The sequence below is a fragment of the Porites lutea genome, chromosome 5, assembly GCF_958299795.1.
Source record: "Porites lutea chromosome 5, jaPorLute2.1, whole genome shotgun sequence".
Lineage (NCBI taxonomy): Eukaryota > Metazoa > Cnidaria > Anthozoa > Scleractinia > Poritidae > Porites > Porites lutea.
The window spans coordinates 7,248,515-7,276,014 of record NC_133205.1 but is presented as its reverse complement, the minus strand read 5'-3'; the positions used below and the strand labels follow the sequence as shown (position 1 = coordinate 7,276,014).

Here is a 27,500-nt window from a genome sequence, read left to right as displayed (position 1 = left end):
CCACATGGCTCCTTTATAATAGATTATCTTTAAGTGGTAGGCAATTCCAAAAAGTTCCAAAACAAACTGCCATGCTTTGCACAATTTCAAAACTTCACAGTGTCTTTACGTAAGATGTGGTGAAGAATTCAATCACCAATTTGGCAACTATTTTTAAGTATTTGGTCACTCACACAGAAAGTTTAGGCACATTTGGTAACTGTCCACTAACTTGCATGCATGTCTTTTTTGACAGCCTTTTTATTCTTGTAACGCTACACTATTATTAAATTTCTCTGCAGATAACATGCTCGTGGTGCATAGCAGACTTATTATGTTGGATGGTCTTCTAGTGTTTTTTTGTACTGCATCATTCCTCTGCTACCTTAAGTTCCACAAAGAATTCAGTAGGTGAGAATGTGAATTGTACACATTTTAAACTTCTGAATGTTACGATTTACTGCTGTTCAGTACCTGGTAATTGGCTATTTTGGTCTGCAACTGTTCGTGGGAAAAAAATTGTTTTAAGACTGTGTTTCGACTAACAAACAGCACCTCAAGATAATGTCAGTTTACTGAGAATTTTTAAGGAAAACAGAGGAGTGTTACCCTTAGAAGCTTCAACGTGTTCTTCAATCAGTGATTTAGCAGGGCAGGTTTGCTAAATCTAATTCAGTTCATTTCCTCTTTGCTCCCACTACAACTTTTATGCAATAACTTGATCAGTTTTTGCTATTGTTCCAACTGTCGTAACGAACTTGCATGGAAATGCTTCCTAGGCAGGCTAAATGAAATACTACTTGATGGTGTAATTCTTTTTAAATTACTCTTCCTGTAGACCCTTTACATATAAATGGTGGATATGGCTGGTTCTAACAGGCATTGCTGTAATGGGTGCCTACAGGTGAGCTTGATTGTCTACCAAGGTATATAATGTAAAATCCTGCATAAATGTGCCACAGTGGCTTCAAGACTGGCCCCAGTTGTGAACCCTTTAAATTGTTAGCAAACTTACATTTTGAATGAAGGTATGACCGTCACAGTTGCAATCGCAATTTCAGTAATGTTGCCGTTTAACTGGAAAACATTTCAGGCCTTCAATGGGATTTGAGCCCATGGCCTCTGCATTAGCATTGCAGGGCTCTACCAACCTAGCTCTGAGCTAAATAATTTGATGAAGGAAAATTTCAGTCTAGTCAACACAAAGAAACAGCCTTAGGCCATTTACATGAGTATGTGTTACTTTGATTTTTGAAGAGAAAATAAAATCCATTTGAATGGCATTTATGAGAGCTTCCAAAAAAAAAAACGTGATGGTTTATTAATGAACAAAGAACTGGGAGGAGAGGAAAAATTCTGGCTAATCAAAAAGTCTGGTTGATTTAGGTTTGGATGTTCAACATTAGACTGTCACCCCTTCTCCCCCTGAAAAAAATATACACACACCAGTCATATCAGTCTAGCTAGTCTATAATTTTTACAGGTGTCAACTCTCTGTTTTCAGCACTAAATACACAGGGATATTTACTTTTCTAACTGTTGGATTTTTAACTGGCCGAGACTTGTGGAAACTTATTGGGGACCACTCACTTCCTGGTGTAAGTACAAGTACAAATACCACTGAATCATAGTCAACAGTTACCGGCACCATACAAACGACTTCGTGACGGAATCAAGCAAAAGTAACTACGAGAGAACAACTGGACAAATGACAATATGACTAACAGTAAATGACTTTAACTGTGACAATAGATGGATCGAAAGGCACCAATGACATTATCAGTCTACATAGCCAATGACATCACGGCTTAACTGACAGACGACCAATAACATAGCGACTTAATTGACCAATCAGGTCAATAACCAGAGTTTAATGCCATCAACATTCAGGACTACGTTCACCCAGAAGATCATACTTAACCTACTTATGAAATGACTCCTGGGTTCAAACCTTTTGCACAAGAAAAAGCATTATCCATAGTACTCTTCAACAAATGGACGCATTGTCTCAAGGGGAGTTTTCAAGACAATTATCATTTTTTGCATTCTTCTGTGCATTAATTTATCAGTGGTTTATACTAGGGATAACAGTCAATGTTGCTAAAGTTAATTTAGTTGTTCCAAAAAGAGCTTTGTAGGTAATGAACCAAACAAGGCCTAGGAATATATATTATTGCAGTAATCAAGTTTTGGTTTTTTTTTTGAGATAGTTCAAACTTACACTTGTTTTACTATTACAAAGTCATAGTCCTGTTGTGATACTTTCCTTGTACCTTGTAATAAGCCAGAAACTGGTTTAAAAAATAGGCAAAAAAATGTTTCAAAAAATGATGCATTAATTTTATAGGTTACTCTAGAAAGCAAGCAAGGCGTTTCAGCTCAGCAAAAGGGAGATCATGGCTAAGGCTTGGACTGTGTAGATAGTTTTTCTTAGCTGGTTCTTCTTGCTTTGTATCTATAGCTCCACAAAATTTCTTGTTTTATTTTCCATCATAGAGAGAGCTTACAAAACATGTTATAAGCAGAACTGCCTGCCTTGTTATTTTCCCTGGGATCCTCTACCTTCTTCAATTTTACATTATGTTTGCTGTATTATCAAAGAGTGGAGCCCATGATGATATGATGTCCAGTGCTTTCCAAGCCAGTCTTCAGGTAGCTTTATATTTTGCTATATACATGTTTACATGTTTCTCTACTAATGCAAGGGAAAATTTATAGTGATGTCAATTTTGTATCAGTGTTCAATATTAATAAACCAGCTCTGTATTTACGATTAAATTTTGCTACACCCAGGGAGGATTGGCAAAGGTCACACATGGTCAAGCAGAGGGTAAGTCTTCCAAATAGTGTTGTTGACCTTAAACTATGCCTTTTGTATTAACAATTTTGCATAACTGCATTTTTACATTACAAACACCCTGAAGTTCAGCCTTATAGCGTAGAGCACATGGTGGTGCTGTTGGGGGGGTACAAACTTGACCCCACCAGACAAACATCTCTTAAATTTGAAAGTGTTTCTTGGCTCACTTCAAATTTATCTTTTTCAAACTTGGCAAGTTTACTAATTTTAAGGCGTTGTTTTGTGCAGTGTTGATGGATACTGCCAAAGTAGTTGTTATGACAACTTGATAAAAACCATGGGAGGGTCTGTTGCAAGATCAGGACTCAGTCCTGGTCAATTTCCAAAGTTTGCAGCCTTTCTTTCCAGTGCAGTCTGCTCTGACTACTGGTTGGATTTGTTCCTCAATAGTCCTGCCTGCAACCTTTTGGCCATACGTGTAAATAGCTGACTGCAGGGTTTCTCACCTGCCAGATGGGGGGTTTCAACTGGAACATTTTGTTTGTGATGTATTTCATCAGATTGCTTGTAGACCAGCTCGATCAGCTCAGTGCACTTCATAATAAAAATTATGAAGCGAAGCATTTTGAGATCAATGCAGTTATTACAACTATTAGTCATGACAGCTACATAGTCCTGAGGTCTGACTACAGTACTCTTTCACCACTTCAGAGGTAGCATATGGTTCTCAAGTCACACTACGGAACACCTTTGGTAAGCAATGCTGGCTTCACTCTCATGAGCACACCTATCCCGTCAAGTATCCTGATGGTCGTGGTAGCTCTGCCCAGCAGCAAGTCACATGTTATGGCTTTAAGGATGTCAATAACTGGTGGATTATCAAAAACCCAAAAACGTAAGGCTCTATGATTGGTCGTTCCCTCTTAACCCCTTCACTGCCAGAGTACTTGATTGAGTTTTGTAAGGCGACTCTAACTTTTGAATCTGCAGACAAAATCCTCTGATGTGACCATTCAAATGAAAGCTCTCTGTCTGTACTTTCACTTGATGCTATTTTTTTGTCAAAATTTTAGAAAATGAAATGTGGAAATTTGGTCGAAATTTGCCTTTGGCCACATTTGGCCGTGAAAGGATTAAAGAGCACTATCAGAGTTGTCAGCTTGGTTGTTTTCTCAGTCCTTTTGCCACGTGAATGTGCATTAAGATTTAACTTGTGGATTGCCCCTCAAGAACTACTCTTTGTTAGGATTTCACTGTACACTAGGATGTTTTTTGTGTTAATGGATGTATAATTTTAGAAAACTTGTGTAATATAGTTACAGCTTAATAGCTGATTTGACATTTTAGTGAGATCCCATTGTCTGGCAGTTTTGTTGCCAATACACTATTATTTTGGTGGACTTTCCAAATGTATATCCTTCCTTTTGGGCTGATGACTTGGCCATTCATTTTTCAGAGAATCCCTTGCTATAGAGTATCCACCAAAACCAGTCCACAATGGCGATATAATTCAGATTGTTCATGGGGTGACTGGTAGAGCTTTGAACAGGTAAGAAGAGATCCTAGCAACAGCAACTGATTTAACTTTTGTGATATTAACTATGAAGAACGTCATTGTTTGTCTTGAAACACTCGAAGGTTCTGTTCAATCATTCATGCCTGTGATGAGCTCTTTGAGTGTTGTCAACCCGCTAAGAAACTGGCTACTTTGAAACTATTTGATTCCAATAGGTTTTACTTAAGCCGAGGAAAGAGAGCCAACATTTGACACTTTTATTTTATTATTTAGTCATGATGTTGCTGCTCCTTTGAACCCGTCCAATCAGGAAGTTTCCTGCTACATTGACTACAACATCTCAATGCCTGCTCAGAACCTGTGGAAACTGGTATGTGTATCTGCACCGTAGATAATGATGTAGTGTATGTTTTTCAAAAAACATGTCCACGAAAAACTAAGAAATCACTTTTTTAAAGCTACCATTAGCTCAAGTTTATTGTTTAAGGTGGCTTCGTCATTAGTAAACTCACATTGAGGTATGCGTTTAACTGCTTTACGTTGCTTCCAATTCAAAAAAAGGTATTGGTTCTGTAAGCTACCTTGTATCAGACTGCAGGTAGAATTGTCGAGCACCTTTGTTTATGACTGCAAAATTAGCACGGGCGACATTTCTGCGAGGAATTCGCACCTCAGCCAGGGGGGCGAATGACATTGGAGTCACCTTAAATTCACTAGATTGATCCTCTATTTGCTTTGTATCCTGGGGCCGGGAGACAAAAAAAAAATGAGAACCAACCTAGGTTCAATCAAAATTAACCAGAGAACAAATTTCCCCTGTAACATACACATACCAGGGGCCGGTTGCTCGAAGCCTGGTTAGCGCTAACCGTTGGTTAAGAGGTATCAAAATGTATAGGTTTCCATGGTATTTAACGCTGGTTAGCACTAACCATGCTTCGAGCAACCCGGGCCAGCATGTTATTTGTGTATGTTGTAGTTAATTTTTCATTTCAGGTAACTTTTATTTTTTCCTTTGTTTAAACTTCATTAGCATACATTACCATACCCAAAAACAAAAGGAAAACAAAAATTACCTCAGATAAAAAATTAACTACAACATATATATTTTTTAGTACTTTTGTTGATTGGTGTTGATGCTGTTCTTTTGGCTCCAACATTCAAATCTTTAAAGAACGCGGTTTTAATATTTGTCTTGTGTTTTTAAACGTCAGGAGATAATTAACCCAGACAGTAGTAATGTTTGGAAGACTATTCACTCTCAAGTCCGACTCATTCATGTTAACACTTCTCAAGCTGTAAAGGTGGGTTTTCTCAGTATTTGATATGAGGGAAATCGTCCAGCTGGCTGTCATTATCGCTATTGTTATCACGAAAGGCCGATTTATAGCGGGCGCGAGCAGCGAAGCCCCGCAGCGAAGCAAAATGGGAAACCTATCCATGCGAGAAAATTTGGTTATGACGTCAGCGTACGCCCGCCCGTACGTACAGACTGGCAGGGAGGTACTAAGTGGACTATGATGGGTGGGGTTGGGGAATCCAAGACATGTAGCTTGCGGTTGTATCGGCGAAACGTTAGCCAGTTCACCTAGAGGCAACCAAATGCGGGGCAAATGTTCCATTAACACTACTCAATGAAAATGAAAGCGGTATTTGAGAGTAAATAGGACAACTCATGGCTACGTTCGCAGCAGGTAATGTGAGGCTATCGGTAGTGCGTAAATGCAGTGAATTTGCAAAAGTGATTCTTTAACATTGCCTTGAGAGTGAAATTAAGACAAAAGAAAGGAAACATTAAATCTTCCCACTCCTTCCTTGACTCGCGTCGATAGCAATCACTCATTTTCAGACAGCCAGTTTACTTTGAATTTAAACACCCGCTATGGCCAAGGTGTTCTCGACTGAGACGCCAGGGACTTTAACTGGGTACTGAATTTCTTTCATTATTTTTCTTTTGAGGTCTGAATGGTGGTAAAAAAAAAAACAACAAATTTTGGTGTGAAATAGGGCAAGGTTTTCAGACGATAAACCTTTATAAGCCCTAAGAGTTATCAGCATCAAATTTCTCCTTGTAATATCCATGCTTTGTAAAACCGAGTGGTCATGAGAATTACGAACATGATCACACAAGATGAATTTGCTTGATATTTTATCAACTTCTCCCCACTACTTCTGTAGCAAGTGAATTGGGGCAACAATTGAGAATTCAAATGTTGATCTTAGGGTTTAAAGGGTTAATACTGCCCATCCCCACACGCTGTGTTGACTGGGACTTTAACCTGGCATGGAAGATGAAAAATAAGGTTTCAAATGTATTTTATTGACTTCACTTTGAGCTCGCGTTTCGCATTTATAAACGAAGAATAAAATAGCCGTAATCCATTAAATTTATTTTAAAAGTCCCTCGATTAGCTTCAAATTATTTAATAAGCGTCGTTACAATCACACTACACTGTATTCGCAAGAAAAATCGATATAATGCCCTTCGTTTATATCAAGCGAGCATAAACATCACAGCACGATGTTCCTCCATTGTCGCTTTCACTGCTATTCGCCAAATCTTCGCCGTACCACAAACGAAGCTCCTGCCCTCGAGTCACGGATGGAGGATTGGAGAAAGCAGACAGCACGAGCTCTTGAGAAAGTGAGTTGTAACCAGGAATCAAAGACCACTTGTGTGTCTTGTCAGTTATAAACTGGCTCGAAGGCAAAAGAACGCTACCGCCCGAGGTTGTTATTACAGCGTCTACATGGTTTTTCAAGCTTGAGTGTTTGCCGCATCCCCAATAAGACTGGTAGGTGGCTCCACCAGCGCAAGCGACATAACCATACACGTGGACCAGTTTGACTGATGCCAGTTTGCCGCTGGACGGAACAAAGAACTTGCCAAACCGGTTGTCTCTGGCTCCAAAACACACCAAATTTGTATTCAGCTTTATCCACCCGTCTGTAAAGAAGCAAAAATTAAATGTTTTGAGTAAAGTCTAAACTACATTTATTTAAACAGTGGTTATATGCTAATTGCTGACTGTGAAAACAAATATTTGGCACTAACTGCCAAGAAAGAATAAACATTTGAAGCGAACATTATTTTACTGAATCATCTCGAGCAGATTTAGATCAATTAAACAATAAACTTAGTATGATAATTTACTTTTCTTTTAGCTCGTATATGACACGTGGCCGCCGTGGAGGTCCGTTTGCTGTTAAAGAATAGCCATAATAAATGTGCAAAATATATTAATAAAAACCTGTTTTACGAAGCGACTGCTATAGGTATCCAGTTTTTGATACAACTAGATTGGACACATTTGCTTGAAATGAAGGAATTCTTAAATGGTTGAGTTTTTTAAACCTAGAGATTTTTTTAGTTTATCTTAATATTCGCTCCCCCTCCTTGGATTATGTTTTTTAGCCAAAACATCCGGGACAATTATGAGGAAGCAACGATTTGTCTTCTGTTCATTTGTCCGTGAGTATCGTCGACTTCTTGAACAGTTCTTTAGCTGTGATATTTGTGGAGGGAATTATAAACGTTCCTTGATAGAGCTGAAGAAATTTAAACTTTGAAATTGGCGGTGTAACTTTCTAAACTTGATCATTCCGATGACGTGTCCCGACTCAGGGAATACCTTATCATTTTAAGAGCGATACAAACACATAAGAGAGGAAGCGATTGGGAAGCTTATTTAAGATCCATGCACTTAGCAAGACTTTGGTAGTCGTATTATCAATTTGTTCGTATTCATTGCCTCGCGTAAGAAAAAAGAGCGATCCACGGCTTTTGTCTACAATTCCTAACTGGGTAGCTTAAGATGTCACTTAGCACTGAATTATATATTCTATCAGTCTTATTATCAATGTGTTCGTATTTATTGCCTCGCGTCCGCCAAGTCTGAAGACCGAAAAAAAAGAAACTGAAAAAAAGGAAGGAGAAAAGGATTAATTTAAGGCAGGAGCAATTTGTTCCGTTTCGATATACCTCCGTTGTCCTTCTTGTTCATCTTTATCAGTTGCTGAGTAAGTTCCTTCTTCAATGTTTCAAATTCTTTTTTGAGTTGCGATTTGTTCCATTTCGATATACCTCCGTTGTCCTTCTTGTTCATCTTTATCAGTTGCTGGGTAAGTTCCTTCTTCAATGTTTCGAAATCTTTTTTGAGTTGGGAAGTGATTTCCCTGAGGGTATTAGCACCCGAATGCTGACAAAGTTGATTCACTACAACTTCACGATGGGTTTTGTTCGTTCGTAAAGTGTTTGCAGCGACGGCATACATACAAACGCTGACAAGAAACACCAAGCCTGTCTTCATATTGATATTTACGGAAAAAATGTATCTCGACTTAGTTAGCGACTTGTGACCGAACGATCCAAAGAATAGCAATGCGATTTCACAGAGGTGTTCCCTAAGGCAAGCAGTTCCCCATTCTGTACGTGAAATAACAAGAAAAGAGAAGTATTTTTAGCAGCCCAATGACGGAGGATTAATATAATGCTGTTTAATTTTATTTACCTAATCGACTGAAGTATTAATGAACTGTGCAACTAGAGCGTTGAATTTCCGGATGTCAGAAATTAGGCGGAAGTTAAGTGGCCATTTTTTAATATGCTAAACAACCTGACGCTTCTTTTCGGGCAACATTCGGTCAGTTGGCGGGAAACTCAAGGGGTTACCATACAACCTTGGCTAACTTTCCGTTTAGCTGAGTTATTAAAAAAAGCGTCTGTAGTATGACCTCGACAACGACAAAACAATAGAAGAAAATATTGCCCTAGAGTTGACTTTCAGATTGTTATGATGTTTATTACTAATGCATTCAGTCAATGCACTGGGGCTCAATTCTCTCTTGTTTTTTTGCCATGCCGCAAGCGAATAAGACGAAAGAGATCATCGGCCTCCGTCCAATGATTTTTTTCAAGCTAGTTCAGTGTCCTCGTGTGTGATTCTTTTGAGGGTGATACCTGAAGGACAGTGACGTCATACATTGTTCACCGCCTTATTCTATGAAAACATTCACGGTCGCTGCTGCGCATGCGCCAAAAGAGTAACAATGATCACTGCCATAATTTACTCATTATCGTCTTCAAGATGAAAAGTTTGTCATTTTCTGCTGTCTATAATAAACAAAGATGCGCGTGCAAAGATGAGGGTATCGTGAATAAGGTCTACCATAAGTTTACAGCAGATATCAAAGACAAACATATTAAATTCCTGTCATTATGGCTGTCGATTAAATTGTTCATATAGCTGTCTATCAACATTTTGAACAAGTAATCTGTCACTGGCAATGTTGATTATCGGCGATTGTTAATATCAAATATTTGATTTGATAGATTTCTGGTAGAGCACAGCAGCGCTAACGCAGAGGCCATGGGTTCGAATGCCGTTGAAGCCCTGTGATATATTTTTTTTCGGGTTAATTTGCAATTGCTTGGATTGCTCCACTACTGGGACGATCAAATGTTCATTTAGTTATGTATTTCCCCAGTTCACGTCATCTTCAAAAGTATATTTGTTTCTAAGCTGAATAAGTCAGATCTAGAGAGATATCCACTCCTTCACAGAACTTCATAGAACTTTCCATCTACATTAACGGCTATTCCATGAGATTAATAGCGGAGCCTCCGCTCGCGCGAAGCGCGCACAGCGGAGTCCTATAGCTAATAGCTTGTGTACAGACGCACCCTCCCCTCCAAAAGAAAAAACAATGGAGCGAGGGACGAGTTTCTCTCCCCGATTTTTTCTGAGGGGAGGGGGGCATCTGTGCACAGGCTACGTAGCTAAGAAAAAATGGGAAACCTATCCATGCGAGAAAATGTGGTTATGACGTCAGCGTTCGTCCACGCGTACGTACGGACCGGCAGGAAGGTATTAAGTAGACTCTGCAGGGGTAGGGGTGGGGAATCCAAGACTTGTAGCTTGAGTTTGTCTTGGCGAAATGTTAGCAAGTTCACCTAAAGGCAGCGAATGGAGTTTTTCCAATGTTAAAATATACTGAAATTCCGTTTGTTTGGCTGACGAAGAAAAAACGGTGAAGAGTAGTTTTAAGAGTGTGCTTTTCAAACAATCCACACCAAGAGCCATTACTTGTTTAGACAGAACTGTTCCATTCTGGGCCCGATAGAAGAAAACGTTATAAACTTATGGCGAATACAAAAGTCGGTCAGATTTTTCTTTTAGGTCTTTCCCATTTAACTAGGGAGCTTTAGCAACGACAACGGCGACGGCAACGAGATCGTCAAAAAGCAATAGGTTTGTTAAGCAAAACGACAACTTCGCACGTTCATCACGCCTTTTTGAACATTTCTTTGCGTCACTTCATGACTTTGCCGAAGCGCAAATTCATTTTGAAAGTGACGTTTTCGTTGCCGTCGCCGTCGTCGATGCTAAAGCTCCATTTTGACTCTAGAAATAGTAAGTTGTCTGCTACCAAAGAGTATCGTGCTGTAAACAAAAGACTTTTAGCTTGATTGGAGAGTATTCATTTCAGGTGCTTTTTCTTAATACTTTTTCTTAATCACCCAGCCCCCCCCCTCCCCCACCCTTCAAAAGGAGGATTATTGTTATTGGCTTAGACTTTATTACATGTTATTGCGTTCGACGAAGGAGAACGCAGTCTCTTCTTTAAGGCGCGATTATAGCGCGGCTACCAAGCTTGTTATTAATTTGAAAAATGATACTAGCAATGGTTGCGTAGGGCAATGGATAACACGTTGCCCTTACACGTGGAAGGTCTCGGGTTCGACTCCCGACGGGTGAGACTTTTTTCTTTTTTTCGTAGTCGTTTTGTTTTGTTTCGTTTTTTTTTAACGTATAGGAAGCGTTTTGCAGCATCAATTTTTTAGGAAATAATAGGGCCATTTATACGAGCAAAAATAAGACGTTTCTTACGTAAGACGCGAACTTTTCGTATAAACGGCACATTTCGTCTAAAATAAGACGCGACTTAGCTTAGACGCGTCTTATTTTACAACAGCCCTTACACTTGTTCTTAGATAAGACGCGTCTTAGCTAAGACGAGAAAAACTTCCTATAGAGTGTTTTCGCTCACGTGCCCAGCATCTATACAAATGTTTTGGAACAAAAGAAAGCGTTTGCATAAGAAAAGAGTTCAACTCCCAGAGGATTGGTTTGGGACACCAACATGGCCGCCGTTTCATTGTTTTGGGACACCAAAATGGCCGCCGTGACGTCATGTGAAAAGACTCTATAAATGACTTTCGCGTCTTACTTAAGACGCGAACGGATAGTACGCATGCGTTAATTTTCTGCGCGCCATGTTGGATTCCCTTTGCTACGGGCAATATTCACATGAAAACGAGTCAAGAATAGAAATAAGACGCAAACCATTTATACGAGCTGTTTTCGTCTTAGGTAAGACATGCTCGTGTAAATGGCACAGTTCGCGTCTTATTTTTCCTCGTAAAAATGGCCTTAATGTCACATTTGACAGTAAACCTAAAAAAGCTCGAACGCACTTCCTAATCTGAGATTACTACTAGTAAAGTACGTAATTGACCAAGCGTTACAAAGATCAGCTGAATTTTTGAACGGCATAAAAGTGGGGCAAATGTTCCGCTAACACTCGATGAAAATGAAAGCGGTATCTGAGCTTAAATAGGACAGCTCCTGGCTATGTTCGCAGCAATAATGTAGCTTGCGTAGCAGGCGTCGAAAGGGTTAAAGGATAGGGACGAAAGGGAAATGGTAGGGCGACTGGGGAGAGAGGCGCTCCTTTCACTTTTCCGGCTTCTCTCCTTTCTCTCCCATCCCCATCCCCACCCACTGTGTTGATTGGGACGTTGACCTGAATGCAGGGATATATCCAAAAACAAAAGCGTCGAAGATGAAAAGTAAGGTTTCAAATTTATTTTACTGACTTCGCTTTAAGTTCGTGTTCGCATTCATAAGCGAGGAATAACAGAACCTTAATCCATTAAATTTATTTTAAAAGTCCCTCGATGAGCTTAAGTTTATTTAATAAGCATCATTACAATCACGCTATTCTGCATTGGTAAGAAAAATCGCTAAAATGCCCGTCGTTTATATCAGGCGAGCATAAACATCACAGCACGATGTTCCTCCATTGTCGCTTTCATGGCTATTCACCAAATCTTCGCCGTACCACAAACGAAGCTCCTGTCCTCGAGTCACGGATGGAGGATTGGAGAAAGCAGACAGAACCAGCTCTGGAGAAAGTGAGTTGTAACCAGGAATCAAAGACCACTTCAGTGCATCAGTTATGAACTGGCTCGAAGGCAAAAGAATGCTACCGCTTGATGTTGTTATTACAGCGTCTACATGGTTTTTCACTCTAGAGTGTTGGTTGCATCCCCAATAAGACCAATGGTAAGCTTTGCTAGTATCACACGTCACATAACCATACACGTGGACCAGTTTGACTGATGCCAGTTTGCCGCTGGACGGAACAAGGAACTTGCCAAACCGGTTGTCTTTGGCTCCAAAACACACCAAGTTTGTATTCAGCTTTATCCACCCGTCTATAAAGAAGCGAAAATTAAATGTTTTGAGTAAAGTCGTTGAAGTAAAGCGAAGATTATTTTACAGAATCATCTCGAGCCGATTTAGATCAATTAAGCAATAAACTTAGTATGCTAATTTTCTTTTCTTTTAGCTTGTATTTGACACGTGGCCGACGTGGTCCATTTGCTGTAGATGAATAGCCATACTAATATGCAAAATATATTAATAAAAACCTGTCTTTTTTACAAAGCGACTGCTATAGGTATCCAGTTCCTGATACAACTAGATTGAACACATTTGCTTGAAATAAAGGAATTCTTCAGGGAGATTTTTTCAGTTTATTTTAAAAGTCGCTCCACTCCCCGGATTACTTTTTTTAGTCAAAAATTCCGGGACAATTATGAGGAAGCTAAGATTTTTCTTCTGTTCATTGTCCGTCAGTATCGTCGGCTTCTTTAACAGTTCTTTAGCTGTTCTTTAGCTATCTGTGGAGGGAATGATAAACGTTCCTTGATTAAGCTGAGGAAATTTAAAGTTTGAAATTGACGGTGTAACTTTCTAAACTTGATCATTGCGATGACGTGTCCCCACTCAGGGAATACCTTATCATTTTTAGAGCGATACAAACACATAAGAGAGGAAGCGATTGGGAAGCTTTTTTAAGATCCATGCACTTAGCAAGACTTTAGTAGTCGTATTATCAATTTGTTCGTATTCATTGCCTCGCGTAAGAAAACGAGCGATCCACGGCTTGTCTACAATTCCTTTTGGGTAGCTTAAGGATCTCACTTAGCATTGAATTATAAACTTTTATCAGTTCTATTATCAATTAGTTCGTATTCATTGGCTTTCGTCCACCAAGTCTGAATACCAAAAACTATACCTCTGTTTTCCGTCTTGTTCATCTTTATCTGATTTATCAGTTTGTTAAGTTCCTTCTTCAATGTTTCAAATTCTTTTTTGAGTTGCGTAGTGATTTCCTTGAGGGTGTTAGCACCCGAATGCTGACAAAGTTGATTCACTACAACTTCACGATGGGTTTTGTTCGTTCGTAAAGTGTTTGCGGCGACCGCATACATGCAAACGCTGACGAGAAACAACAAGCCTGTCTTCATATTGATATTTAAAGGACAAAATGGATCTCGACTCAGTTAGCAACTTGTGACCGAACGATCCAAAGAATACCAATGCGATTTCACAGAGGTGTTCCCTAAAGCAAGCAGTTTCCCATTCTGTACGTGAAACAACAAGAAAAGAGAATTATTTTTAGCAGCCTAATGACGGAGGATTAATATAATGCTGTTTAATTTTATTTACCTAATCGACTGAAGTATTAATGAACTGTGCAACTAGAGCGTTGAATTTCCGGATGTCAGAAAATAGGCGGAAATTAAGTGGCCATTTTTTAATATGCTAAGCAACCTGACGCTCCTTTTCGGGCAACGTTCGGTTAGTTGGCGGGAATATCAAGTGGTTACCATACAACCTTGGCTAACTTTCCGTTTAGCTGAGTTATTAAAAAAAGCGTCAGTAGTAGGTCCTCGACAACGACAAAACAATAGAAGAAAATATTGCCCTAGGGTTGCCTTTCACATTGTTATGATGTTTATTACTTAGAGCGGTTTTCACTTGACTGTCGAATTGGGATTGGTTTTGGTTTTGGTTTTGGTTTTACTACGTCCTTTGGTTGGCTAGTGTATTTACTTTGGTTTTGGTTTTACGACAGTCAAGTGAAAACCGCTCTATACAACCAATCAATGCACTAAATCCGCTAAAAGCAATTAGTTTAGTTAACATAATAATCAGTTCCCTTGTACCGTTGATATAGTTCATAAACTGTAATAATAGTTAGAATAATAATGATAATAATAACTTTTTTAACTTTTAATCTGAATTAAATAAGTTCTTTATTGATTACTAGATAAAAACACATATCTAATGTTACAAGTCGATGAGAGGAAAGCTATATAAAATGGATAAAAAACTAGCAAATGGAAGGTATTAAGACCAAAAATGTAAACTGAAATCTACAAAAGGAGTTACATTAACAAAAGCTGAGTCTTTTTATATAAATGTATTCTTAAAAGGCTCCGAACGTTTCTTAATTAAGGTGACTCGACCCAGTTTTTTTGGGGGGGGTACCATCCTACTTTGAAGCTCTTTGGTATCCCCACCTTTACTTTTATCGTAAGTCTAACACATAGAATGGATAACATATAGATCAATCTAAAATATAACATATAACATGCTACACACTAAATCTACTTACTATTAAAAAAATATCATTTTTTCATAGGTTTAATGCAAGCCAATAATTAAACCAACTCGTGACGGGAATCCCTTCTATTTTCTTATACTAAATTATCATACGGTATCTCGGTGAGCATTCGGAAGTCAGCCAAGCGTGGTCATTGCACGCGTGCTGAACAAGAATGCTGTATAATGACAGACTAGAAACAATAGACAACTCCCAAAGCACAAACTCAGCCAAAACGCTAAAAATCTTCAATGTTTACTCAAGTTTGGGCTTATAGAAGGTAATGTCACAGTTTTTCAATGACCATGAAATTCAGAGTCTGGGTAGTTAGTTAATCAATTGTGGCCCTGAAAAAATTTGAAGGAAAAAAAACTACGAACTTTTAAGAAAATGCTTTTTTCTTGAGATTGACTCTTAAACGCTGACAAACGTCAACAAATAGCGAAAACTATAATTTGTATATGTTTGCTTTGCTCGAAATCGCGCGCATTTACAAGGCCCTAAAGCCTTTTGCTGACTTGCAAGGACCCATCTGTTATAACGATCCCCAAAATAAAGGGATCAGTCTCATAGTTTATTAGATATAATCGTGTAAAGTTTGCTTATCATTTTCGCATAAATTATGACCCCAATTTTGAAACCGCTGAATTTCTCGAATTGGGTCTTTGCGATTTTTTTGAAACTCTGTCCAGCGCAAAGCATTAATGCGCACTATATGTAGCCGAGAGATTTTCACGAAAAAATGCCGGCAACAGCAGATTTTCGACTCAGATCTCAAAGGGGCGTGGCATTGTAGATTGATCTATATGTTATCCAATCTATGTGTTAGACTTACGATAAAAGTAAAGGTGGGGATACCAGAGAGCTTCAAAGTAGGATGGTACCTCCCCAAAAAAACTGGGTCGAGTCACCTTAACATATGAGAATATTATCATAGTAGGAAAAGAATTTAAAAAAATACAAAGCCTAAATGTGATAAATATTAAAAGTATTAATACTAAAATCTCGCTAGTTCCCCTGATCGATTTCAAAGCCCCTACTTGTCCTAAATGTGAAAAATATTAAAAGTTCTAATCCTAAAATCTCGCTGGTTCCTTATCGATTTTCAAAGTCGTTATCTGTAATGTTCAGCTCTTCGCGTACAACGTGAGCCTCTCTAACACAAGTTAAAAATAGCGCAGACCTCAGGAGGGCGAATGAGACTGACGCGAATCCATGAAATTGTAGTACTATAATCCTCTCCTTTCTTGTTTGATAAAAGTTCAGCCAGTCTACTGTGATACCTCTTGCATTCACCTGCCATTCGTTCGGTGGTAGTAAATACCATTGGAGTAAAGGAGCCTTGTTCGACTTCTAGCACCCCAATGGCATACATTCTCTTCTTTTCACTCTCATGCTGGCGTTAGCCAGAATTTCATCCGATTACTTCGAGTCGTTATTACTCCCGCAGTAACGTCTGAATCGACCGGCTGTTAATGCCGTCCAGTGACGTCACTACTATTTGACCTTTGCTTTAATTCATGCAAAAAGTAAAACACGATTTTCAAGTGGCAAAGCGAGAAATATCGTTTGGAAATGTCAGCATGATACAGAATTGCTTTATTTTTTTCGATCGTAATTCATGTTCAACGTTCAAACTATCAACTGCACGCAGTACAACTCTGAACCGGTTGTACTGAATTCTATAATCAAACTCGGTCGCGGTCACGCAATGAAATAAACACACACACGGAACACTTAGTTCAAAAACACAATGATTTGCTTTAATTGAAAAGAAGCTATTTGGTCCTTAACGAAGAAAAAAAAACAAGGAGACAAGAAAGAAAAGCTAACAGAATCATTACACTTGACGGTAAAATAGCAAGCAGGTCGAATTATAACATTAATCTCAGAAAACTTCGCGTAAACAAAATCACCGGCAGCCGAAACCACAAAGCGGCTCCAAATGAAAAACCTACCGACTCTCCGCAATGATTCTTCATTCGCAGTTCAATTTAGCATTTCCGTTTCGAAGACAAGGGCAATTTTGCTGTTTAAGATAAAGATTAAGCTTATCGAAATGTTTGAACTACACAAAAGAATGCCAGGGATGGGACAATCCCGCTAAAATTTTTCATAATTATACATAATTATGCGAATGTTTAGACAATCAACCAATCAAAATCACTACTCGGTTTTCGGGTAGTGAGTGACGTCACTGGACGGCATTAACGGCCGGTCGATTCAGACGTTGTTGAGAGGAGAAAACGACTCGAAGCAATCGGATGAATTTCAGGCTAATGCTGGCGTTAGATTTATTTTGTGGTGAGGCCTTTATAATACTCTGCATTCGGGTAACACACCCTAACGTCGAAAAAGGCGACAGTCACTAGGCAGTTTTAGACTTGATTTACACGTTACAACGCGTGTCCCAGGTTTGTAGTAAACACACCGTATGCCACAACGTTTTACCGTGCAAATTGGCGTTAACAGGTCTCCTCTCGTTTTGTAGATCTCAGGAATGGAATTACCAGACTGGGGGTTCCGTCAGCTTGAAGTATGCACCGACAAGTCTGTCAAACAAACAAACACTATCTGGAATGTTGAGGAGCATCAACAAAATATAACATACCGTAAGTTGCTTGTCCCTGATACTTTTGTAAATTTCTGTGTGAAAGGCTATAGCTACAACCCTGGCGAAAACATCTTGGGACACGTCGTCTACTTCTTATAAAGGCTCGAGAATGTTGTTGTAAGAGCCTGTCACTGCTGTCCCCCTCTCCTCAGTCAATACCGGGGAGAGGGATTAGGGAAAATGCGTCATTTTGACGAGCTATTGCGTTAGTGTCGCAAGAGTTTGACCAGGGTTGTAGCTCATCTCAAATATCTCTATTTTTCGATGAAAGAGAGAGAGAATAACAGGCTGTTACTATCTGACTCGCAGACAATGCGAGGTCGTTTTCTAGAGAGTTCGAGCGAGGGAGGGACCTCGGATCTTCAGAGAATCGAGCAAACTTTTAGCTTGCCTGCGGTTATATGGAGAAAGCCCCACCCCTTCCCCCCCAAAAAGGGGAAAGGTTGCAAACTCAAAACAAATAAAACAAGATAAATAAGGCAAATTACCAGTAGACATGCAGAAAATAATACAGCTGTGGGCGTTTCATTACGATTTGTCACAAACCGATAGTTTGCAACATAGGTGGGCGTTCATATTTGCAAAAATTTGATCGTTTGAGACTCGAAACGCTTTCCATGCTACAGCATTGCTAGAAATCAATTGAACTTTTAATGAATTTCTTTCCTAATGAGCAAATCTCTTTGTCAGCTGAGGGGGAAGGTCCAAAAGATGTTGAAAAGGAAACCCAGCAGTTAGAAAGGGCCTTCAAACCGATGCCATTTTTATCAAAATTTTGGGAAATGCAGGTACGTGTGTACAGTACAGAAATTACACATCAGCAAGGGTCTTCCGTGCCACAGGAAGGGCAATTCCTTCACTACCTTGAAAAGTGTTCCTCTTTATTTTCTTACAACTATTTGTCCTCTTAAATTGGTATTACAGGGCACACGTACAAACAAAAATAGTGTTAGTTATGTTTTAAATATTAATTTGACCATTTATTCCACTCGTCGACAGTTGACACCTCAGAAGATTTTATTGTAGTCAGTGAGACCTTGTAAAAGGTGTTTGTCTCTTATTGATTTCGCTGCAAAGGTAAGGAAACACAAGGGGACATGTCACTGGGAACATGTAGCACCTGGCAACATGTAAAAGCGACCAAAGCACGTGCAGCATACAGTACACGTTTGCCAGAGACATGAAACAGGGAACAAATCACATTGTCCACGTAAAAAATGCTGCGGGACGTGTTTTTTTCATATTGTTTTTTCCTGGTTAGTACACCAACATAAAGAATCCTTGGTAGTTCTGTCTTATTGACACAACTATCGATCCGGTTACACATTTCAGACCCGTACTCTAAAAAATAACGGGGTGCGGGCGTCCGCGCCCCTCCCTAAACCCGCCATTGCAATCTGTCTTTTCCAAGACACTGGTCATCATTAGTCCCTAAGTGAGAATTGCTTGCGTTTTTTTCTCTTTTTCTCTTTTTCTTTTTCTTTTCTTTTTTTTTTGTCTTGTATTTTATTCAATCACACTGTTATAAGTTACAGAAAGTACATATATACGTAATAAGGAACTGGAAAAAGAGGGAAGAGACGAAGTGCATCTTACACCACGTATAACACTTTTTACAATATAATGGCCTGGCTGCAGAACTGTTTCAATTTCTTTAATAACATCTTAATCATAACAGCTTCTAAACAGAGATAGAGTTTATCAATTACTTCAAGCTCCACTGCTTTGTTGCCGTTTGTATAGCCTGCGTAGCTGGCGGGATAAGCGTGGGAGTGCTGTATTGTTTTGTCGGCGGAGCCGCGAGAAGGGTGGTATACAAGTCAATTTGAAGTCGCGAAAATCCCTCGCAGCTTCGCCGCTCACTTCGGACGGCGACTCGCAAAAAAATTCCGCGGGCTCAAGAATCCCGCCGGTTTACGCAGGCTACCGTTTGTATTGTCATGTTAGATTACTGATTAATTATTGCCGCCATTTTCTAAATACCTTTTTAGCTGAAAATGATAGAGCCTAAAAAGGAACTTTCTAACGAGCATACGTTTGGTTCTCGTCCTTCTTGGTGGCCTCTGATGAGAAGAGGAGTTGCTTATTGGATTGCTAAAGACAACAATGTAAGGTTTAGTGTAAGCGATTTTCTTTTAACCCTTTCACTGCCGGAGTACTTGATAGAGTTTGGTAAGGTGACTCTAACTTTTGAGTCTGCGGACGAAATCCCATGATGTGACCATTCAAATGAAACCTCTCTGCCTGTAGTTACACATGGTGCTATTTATTTTCCACAATTTCACAAAATCAAATGTGGAAATTTGGTCGAAATTTGCTTTTGGCTAAATATGGCAGTGAAAGGTTAAGGCTAGAAGCATGGAGATACGCTAGCCTTAGTCATATCCTCCCATCTACGACTTAATAGGGAGCTTAAGCAACGAAGACGGCAACGTCAACGAAAACGTCAAAAAAGCAATAGGTTTAGATTGGCAATACAACATGATGCACGTGCATCACGCTTTTTTGTACATGTCTTTGCCGTCACTGCACGACTTCGACGTGAAAGTGCCTTATTTCACGTTTTGTGGACTTGTGGAGGACGTGAGCACAAGACGACTTTGTTTTTCTTGTCGTGCACTTCGATATGGTATTTTAGAATTCAACTCCAGACCAAATGTCCCACATTTGATGAGCTGGACGAGATCGAATAAGTGCAATAACGTTTAACGCGACTTCACTTTTTCGTTGCCGTTGCCGTTGTTGTTGTTTAAGCTCCCTAGTATATCAAACACGAGAAGAAGTGTTTCATTGGATATCCAAACACCGAGATAAATATGTCAAACACGAGAAGGAATCTTTCATCTGATATTCAGACATCGAGAAGTAATACATCAAGCACGAGGAGTGTCAATCTGATATCCCAAACACTGAGAAGTAATTAATCAAACACGAGTTAAGTGTTTAATGTGATATCCAAACAACGAGATGTGATATATCACTGAAACACGAAGAGTGTTTTATCTGATATCCAAGCACTGAGAAATAATGTATCAAACATGAGAAATGTTTCATTAGATATCCAAACAGCGAGAAGTAATATATCAAACGCGAGGAGTGTTTCATCTGATATCCAAACGTCAAGAAGTAATATATCAAACGCGAGGAGTGTTTTATCTGATATCCAAGCACTCAGAAGTAATGTATCAAACACGAGGAGTGTTTTAGTTGGTATCCAAACACTGAGAAGTAATTAATCAAACACGAGAAAGAGTGGTGTTCATTAGATGTCTAAACACCGAGACAAATATATCAATCACGAGAAGGATTGTATCATCCGATATCCAAACATCGAAAAGTAATATATCAAACACGAGAAAGAGTGTTTCATTAGATGTCTAAACACTGAGAAAAATACATGAATCACGAGAAGGAGTGTATCATCTGATATCCAAACATCGAAAAGTAATATGTCAAACACGAGAAAGAGTGTTTCATTAGATATTTAAACACTGGGAAAAATATATCAAACATGAGAAGGAGTGTTTCATCTGATATCCAAACAATGAGAAGTAATATATCAGACAAGAGAAGGAATTTATGTTCACACCGAGGAGTGATTATCAAATACGAGAAGAAGTGTTTCATCTGATATCCAAACACTGTGAAAAGGATTAAAAACTTAGAGACAGGCCAGTGTCTTTTAACTGACAGTGATTTAGATGCTTTATTATGTTTATGAGAAGACAACATGAAGCTTCATTATGGGACAGTGAATATGAAAGTGCCTTTCTCATTGTAATTTTTATTTGTCTGTTTTTAGGCTCAAATATTCTGTATTGGTAATCCATTTGTTTGGTGGGCAACCACGCTGTCTATTCCTATCTACTTTGGCCTTTTAGCTTTCTATTTATTACGGAGAAGAAGGAAAGTGCATGATATATCGGAAGGTATGTTTATAGAGAGGTCTTTTGTCTCAGGGTCCGCACAGTCTTGAAAAGTCCTTGAATTTTGGGGAAATCCTTGAAAAGTCCTTGAATGTTCTTCAACTTTGAATGTAGTGGCCTAGAAAGTCTTTTTTAAATGCTTTTTGGTTGTACACGACAGAATATAAATCATAGCTCAGGGAAGCTAAAGGTGATTTACATAAAGCGTCTTTTTTATTTTATGCAATAATTAACTACAAAAATGAAGACAATTGAACAGAAATGTAGAGAAGTTGGTGGAGCAAACAGTTTAATCCTTTCCGATAGAATGGAATGGACTGCATTTTTGTATAATCTGTGAAATTACATTCCTGGTATGTGGTCCTTGAAAATCGAATGGGGTCCTTGAAAAGTCCTTAAAAATGGTTGGATTTTTTGTATGAACCCTGAATCTTCTTTCTCTTCGTTTTGCCAGGTTCATGGCGGCAGTTTGTGTTCGTCGGCGAAGCAGTGGTTTTAGGATATTTTCTTCACTTCGTTACGTTTTTCCCTGTGGACAGAACGCTTTTCATACATCATTATCTTCCCGCTTTGATATTTAAAGTCATTCTCTTACCAGTGGTGTTACAGCATGTTCATCGTGAAATCTTCAAGTAAGTTTCGCTGGTTTCCCAAACGGTCGCAAAATTCCCTTTCGTCAACGGTCGCTGCCATTTGTAAGACACTTAGAAAATTTTCCACCTGTTATTGAGAGTAAGAAGACCGCAACCCAGGGTGGAAATCTGGACCTTTCTTATCCTAATCTCTCTCCCTTACCACTACACTACCACACCGACCGTGCAAAATTCCGAAAAATCTAAGTACATAAACTAGCAAGCTGTCTTCCTTAACTGATACATCAGTAACAGGTGATCCTTGCCCTTTCTGTAACTTTTAACGTGAATTCAACTTGGGCTTTAACATCCTTCTTTCCAAAACTATTCAAAGACGTATTTTTTTGTTGCCTCATTGTAACTTCATCCAGGGAATGTATTACGTGTATCATGACCAAAGACCTGGTTTCAAATGGTGGCATCGATCGTTAAAGATGGCAACGATCATTTACGAAAAGGAAATAGGCTACACCTTCTGCTAACCACAGCCGTGAACTACTCTCATGCCGTTCTTGCCTAGTCTGTGTACGGCATTTGCCCAGGCCTTCTTGGTCAATCTACAAATCTGAACTTCCAGCTGATAAAAACACCATCGCGGATCAGTCCACACAACGTTTTAAAGTCGTGATTGATTTATACAGTCTATCATTTATTAGTGAAGGTGGAGGGCAGGGGGCTTAAAAGATCGGGGGGGGGGGGGGGGGGGTAACAACATTCTTTCCTTGAAAGAGAGAGGGTGCTTAATAGAGGATTTACGGTATTCAGGGTAGTTAAGCAGCTGCTAACTAGCTATACTATGCTTCAGTGACACTACTCCGGTCTTAATTGGCTACTCACCTTCAACTCATTAATGCTGGGGCTGTTTTCTTCAAGTCATACTTACAGACAATAGTGATGGAAGTGACGTCATTTGGCAGTCAATAGCTTTACTCGCGCGAAAAGTACGTTTCTTTTTCTGAAGGTTTTCAAGAACATTTGTACAAAGGTACATCAAAACGGGTCTCAAAAGTTGAATTTGATCTTTGAAAACGTATACTTCAGGGTGGGCTCTTGTAAAATTATGCAAAAAGAGTTTCTGTACCTTTCGGTTGCAAGCTACAACCAGTTGCAAAAGTACTTGAGACACAGTACCGTATTTTGGCTTAAATGGCCTGTCCATGATCTTGTGCTTGTGACCCCCCCTCCACCCCTTTTCAAAGTTGCTAGCAACACAAGACCATGCTCAAAACTTGGATGAACAACTTTGAATGGGGGGAGGAGGGAGGTCAGTATTTTATCTCAGAGACCTGTGACTAGCAGCGATTTGAAGCAAGACAGGTTGTTTTTTCGTGAGAGTGTCTCAACATTTTTGCAACTGGTTGTAGCTCAAGCTTGCGATTAAAGTTACTTAAAGTTACGATGATGTAGTGTGTTTGACGCGCCCTTGTTTTTGCAAACGCTTACGGTTTTAGCACTATAGCGAGGATTATCGAGGCCTTAGTATGTGTTGTCCGCCTCAGCCTGTGGACTGAGCAGATAGCGTTAAACTCAGCCATAATAATTCTCGTTATCGTACTCAAGCTCATCCAATGATTGTTAATTTTCTCTCAGATTTAAAGCACTTCAATGGATGATGTACGCAGGATGTATTTTGTTGGTTATTATTGTACTGTGGGGATTTCACCTATTCAGCCCTTTTACGTACGGCCACGTGGCTCTTCCTTCGGCGGAAATCAACCAACGGAAGTGGATTAAAACGTGGGACATGCTCTCTCATCCGAACACGTGACACAGCTCACAATTCCACTCGTACCAGTCTTTTTCGCGTGGAAACACATCAAAGAATCTTAAGATGAAGAACATGGAGGACCTGCCCCCATTGAGAAACATGGGAAATACTGTCCTGTGTTTTGAGAACATTCTCTCTTTCCCAGATTCAGACCATTTCTTTAATGTTGTTCTAATATCCGGATCTGAGGTGATTTCTTTGTGAAACATCTAATGAACTCTCTTCCATAGTATCTTTATAATTCTGGTATGGGTTTTTTTGTCCAAGTTTTGCAAAATTTTGCGTACAGCTTCAGTACACTTACGGTTCTGAAAGGGTCAAAGAGACGAATGAAGCCTAGGATTAGTCAATCTTCATCTTTGTGGGAGTAACACTATCCCACATCATGAAAAGCCGAGCGTTGTCGCTTCTATGGAATAGCAACAACACCGCCAGTCAGACAGTAGGGATTGCGTACTTACTTAGAAGGGGTTAGTTTTGTTACCAATTGTCCAACCTTTTCTTTTGAAATGTTTGTGTCTAGCTTAAGCCCGCTCTCTATCGAGCTTTTATCTTGGTGTACTGTTTGTGGGTAGTTCTAGTGTGGTGGTCCTCTTGGTAGCTTCTTACCTATGTCCAGGCCCCGGTAAATCAAATGTTGGATAGTATATGGTGACTAGGAGTTAGGAAAATAGATAGTGTTTTATCCACTGGATATCTCTGTCAACCTTTTGAACGAATGTTGACATACCGCTGCCGAGCGCGAAAAGAGGGAAAGACTTTTTAAAGGCATTCCAATAAGAAACATCAGGATGAAATATTCTTTAAAGATCACATTAGTCAGATTATGATATTCCAATAAGAAACATCAGGATGAAATATTCTTTAAAGATCCCATTAGTCAGATTATGATATAGGTACCCTTTTGTTTGTGAAGAATACATAATTAAGAAAATCTGCCCAACAACGATGTGTATTTTAGCGTTATTTTTTAAACATTAATTTTATGTATATGTATTTAATAAATGGAAAGGACTCTTTGGGCTCCCTGTTGGTCTTGTTCCTGCTTTTAACCTGGTCTGTTCTTAGAGAATGGCGGCTTTCTGCATTTGCATTTCTGTGATTCTTTCCCATTTGCTTATAATCAGCTGAACCACATCTTGAACAGAGGATACCACCTTCAAGGACCAATTTGTTTTACTAAAAAAATTGAGTGAACAAGCCATACTCGAACTTGCCGACAATCACTGAAATTATCTGCAGTATCTTCCTATCAACAAAAGCCTTTCATTCTGTCAATCATCAGATACTCCTACAAAAATTATCCAGATATGGAATCCGTGGTGTTCCTATCCTGGGGGGTGGGTTCAAGCGTTTTCTTGTATATAGATCTCGTATGATGAACTTGAAACTCGCGTACGTTCTCATACTTGTATGCTGTACCCTAGGGTTCCCCCTTAGGCCCATTTCTGCTCTTAATGTTTTTAAATTAGTATCGGCACTGGAAGAAGGGCTAACAAACTTGTATGAAACTTAAGGGCAATAGTTTTATGCCGAAAACAGTGGAAGGTTAAAGGTAGATTTTGGTCGACTCAACTTCGCTCTTTGAATTCAAAACACACCCATAAAAACAAAGTGTTCAACCGTTGACCGTTTATCTGTATAGATTACAAGCAAACGGAAACAGAATGAAATAGATTATACATTAAGTCAATGAATAAGTGACACATGGTATGCTCACACCTTTCTTTTAATAAATTTCGAGAAATATTCCGTACTGTACATCTTTTGAGATTAAAGCACCACAGTCCAAAGCCAGCGAGCAAGCTCTCCGTCTCGAATGGCAGAGGGAAAGGGGGTTTTCGTTTTGCGACAATCACGTACGCGTGACCTTTAAGCCTGCGGGGGGGGGGGGGGGGGTACTGCGTCTGCCATATATGGGCTATATAGGTATGTGCCGCTGTGAAGGGTATGGTTTTCAAGCAGTTTACTCTAGGATAGGGTATATAAATCAGAGTGTTTGGGTCTAGAATAGGGTATCATTTTTCAGGAAACTGATCAGTTGGTTGAAGATTTTATCTAGGGAAACAGCTACGCTAGGATAGAGGGGATTTGGGGAGTTTACTCTAGTATAGGGTAGCAAAATTTAGCTTAACTAGCTCTGGTATAGGTTAAGGGTTCCAGGGTCCCAGCGGCACAACCCCCACCCCGGGCCTTTACGATGGTCCTCCTTGAAGAGCTTGCTCGCAGTCTAGCGCAATGCACAAAATAAATTACACAATCCATTTCACAAAGCTAGGACACCTAATTTGAATGACAAGAACAATTTTTTAGCGCTCTTTAAATCTCTTCCCATTCGAGCACCGCTATTTATAAAGGACTATAGGATAGCCCATCAAAAATTTTCAGGATTTTCTATGCATTTGTATGCTTAACAGAATCAAGATTCCTGGCTGTCTCCAATACAGCCTAGCTATGGACTTTAAAATTACAAATTTTACCAACTGGGAAGTCATTTAAAGGAGCTGTGTCAAAATATTTAACCAAACGCAGTAATTGAGCAGAACACACAGAAAATGGAAAGGGGGCAAGGATTGGTAAAATTGAAGAAGACTGAATGGACTGTAATTGGGGTCTTTGAAAACTGTCCAGCCGAACGGTTTTTCGAAATTTATCTCTGTTTTCTTATATAAATACAAATGTAACACCAGGGACACATTTTTTTTATCAGGAACTGGAAGCTGTGATTTTGCCATTTAAAAGTGACTGAATCACTAACGTTAACTTCCACAGCGGATAAATAAAGGTAATAATTGCAAAAAAATGAACTGGACTCCAATGACACAGCCTCTTTAAAAGAAAACTTCAAACTACAACGTCTTCCAAGATGTTTCGGGCACTTTTCAAGGTAATCTACATAACTGGGCTTATTCCAACGAGATGAAATAAGGGGAAAATAATTCGTCTACCCAAACCTAATGCCCCGCTTCTCGAGCGACCAAATAGCGCCCGTTCTGCAAGGCACCAACAAGTTAGTCTGGTTTTGTAAATTGAAACGACTAGAAAAATTTCTAAACCCCAAGCCCTCTCCCCGCACCCCACACCCGGATGCGATGAAGGTTAGTCTCGGGGTAATCACCAGGGAGGATGTCGGTCGGCGGCATCCATAAATACTTTCGCGGTGGGAGACGAGGTGGAATGAAGTCCCTTGTTCAAGAAATTCTGCTTGCATGACCGATGCGAAGTAGCAATCATAGGCCATCTTTGACACCCATGTCCTTCGCTCTTTCCTTAATCAGAGTCGGAATCCGAGTCTGTCCAAACAATTATACTGAATTCTCCTCCTGTTCTTTCTTCTTCGAGAGCTTCCAGAAAATCCCACAATCTGACGACATAAGACGAAGGGGTTATAAAATAATACTAAAGCAACGCATCTAAAAAGAGTATCGGCGAGAAAATAAACTGGCTTTGAAAGCACTTCATCCTATTCTTAAACTTGCCACGCAAGTAATCTCAGTAATAACTCAAGCATTATGAGTGAACAAG

The 27,500-nt window shown here is 39.4% G+C and overlaps 3 protein-coding genes across 6 annotated transcripts in view; 1 reads left to right on the top strand and 2 right to left on the bottom strand.

Moving 5' to 3' along the window:
* The window catches only part of LOC140936496 (protein O-mannosyl-transferase 1-like), a 35,312-nt gene extending 10,297 nt beyond the window's left edge, over positions 1–25,015 (top strand). For both annotated transcript variants that reach the window (XM_073385973.1, XM_073385974.1), the window contains 15 exons: positions 282–390; positions 818–883; positions 1,484–1,577; positions 2,476–2,631; positions 2,773–2,809; positions 3,491–3,674; positions 4,236–4,328; positions 4,569–4,665; positions 5,510–5,599; positions 17,527–17,647; positions 18,340–18,437; positions 19,641–19,757; positions 21,452–21,578; positions 22,030–22,207; positions 23,798–25,015. In XM_073385973.1, the coding sequence (XP_073242074.1) occupies positions 282–390; positions 818–883; positions 1,484–1,577; positions 2,476–2,631; positions 2,773–2,809; positions 3,491–3,674; positions 4,236–4,328; positions 4,569–4,665; positions 5,510–5,599; positions 17,527–17,647; positions 18,340–18,437; positions 19,641–19,757; positions 21,452–21,578; positions 22,030–22,207; positions 23,798–23,975 (1,745 nt within the window). In that variant the 3' untranslated portion in view covers positions 23,976–25,015. The remainder of the gene's footprint in view (positions 1–281; positions 391–817; positions 884–1,483; positions 1,578–2,475; positions 2,632–2,772; positions 2,810–3,490; positions 3,675–4,235; positions 4,329–4,568; positions 4,666–5,509; positions 5,600–17,526; positions 17,648–18,339; positions 18,438–19,640; positions 19,758–21,451; positions 21,579–22,029; positions 22,208–23,797) is intronic.
* On the bottom strand, positions 6,633–13,982 carry LOC140936498 (uncharacterized). Of its 3 annotated transcripts, XM_073385976.1 has the most exons (3): positions 13,729–13,982; positions 8,380–8,440; positions 6,633–7,242 (listed from the first exon to the last, which is right to left on the bottom strand). In XM_073385976.1, the coding sequence occupies exons 1-3, from the start codon at positions 13,891–13,893 to the stop codon at positions 6,785–6,787; spliced, it is 684 nt and encodes a 227-aa protein (XP_073242077.1). In that variant the 5' UTR covers positions 13,894–13,982; the 3' UTR covers positions 6,633–6,784. The 3 variants fall into 3 exon arrangements, with proteins under 3 accessions (XP_073242077.1, XP_073242078.1, XP_073242076.1); XM_073385977.1 differs by lacking the exon at positions 13,729–13,982 and having other exon boundaries at positions 6,641–7,242; positions 8,278–8,414; XM_073385975.1 differs by lacking the exons at positions 6,633–7,242; positions 8,380–8,440 and adding an exon at positions 12,230–12,795 and having other exon boundaries at positions 13,662–13,982.
* Positions 25,016–25,686: 671 nt separating the features above from the next.
* Positions 25,687–27,500, bottom strand: part of LOC140936353 (probable E3 ubiquitin-protein ligase makorin-1) — a 23,776-nt gene continuing 21,962 nt past the window's right edge. Inside the window, exon 18 of the mRNA XM_073385818.1 lies at positions 25,687–27,339. Within this exon, the coding sequence (XP_073241919.1) occupies positions 27,246–27,339 (94 nt within the window). The 3' untranslated portion in view covers positions 25,687–27,245. The remainder of the gene's footprint in view (positions 27,340–27,500) is intronic.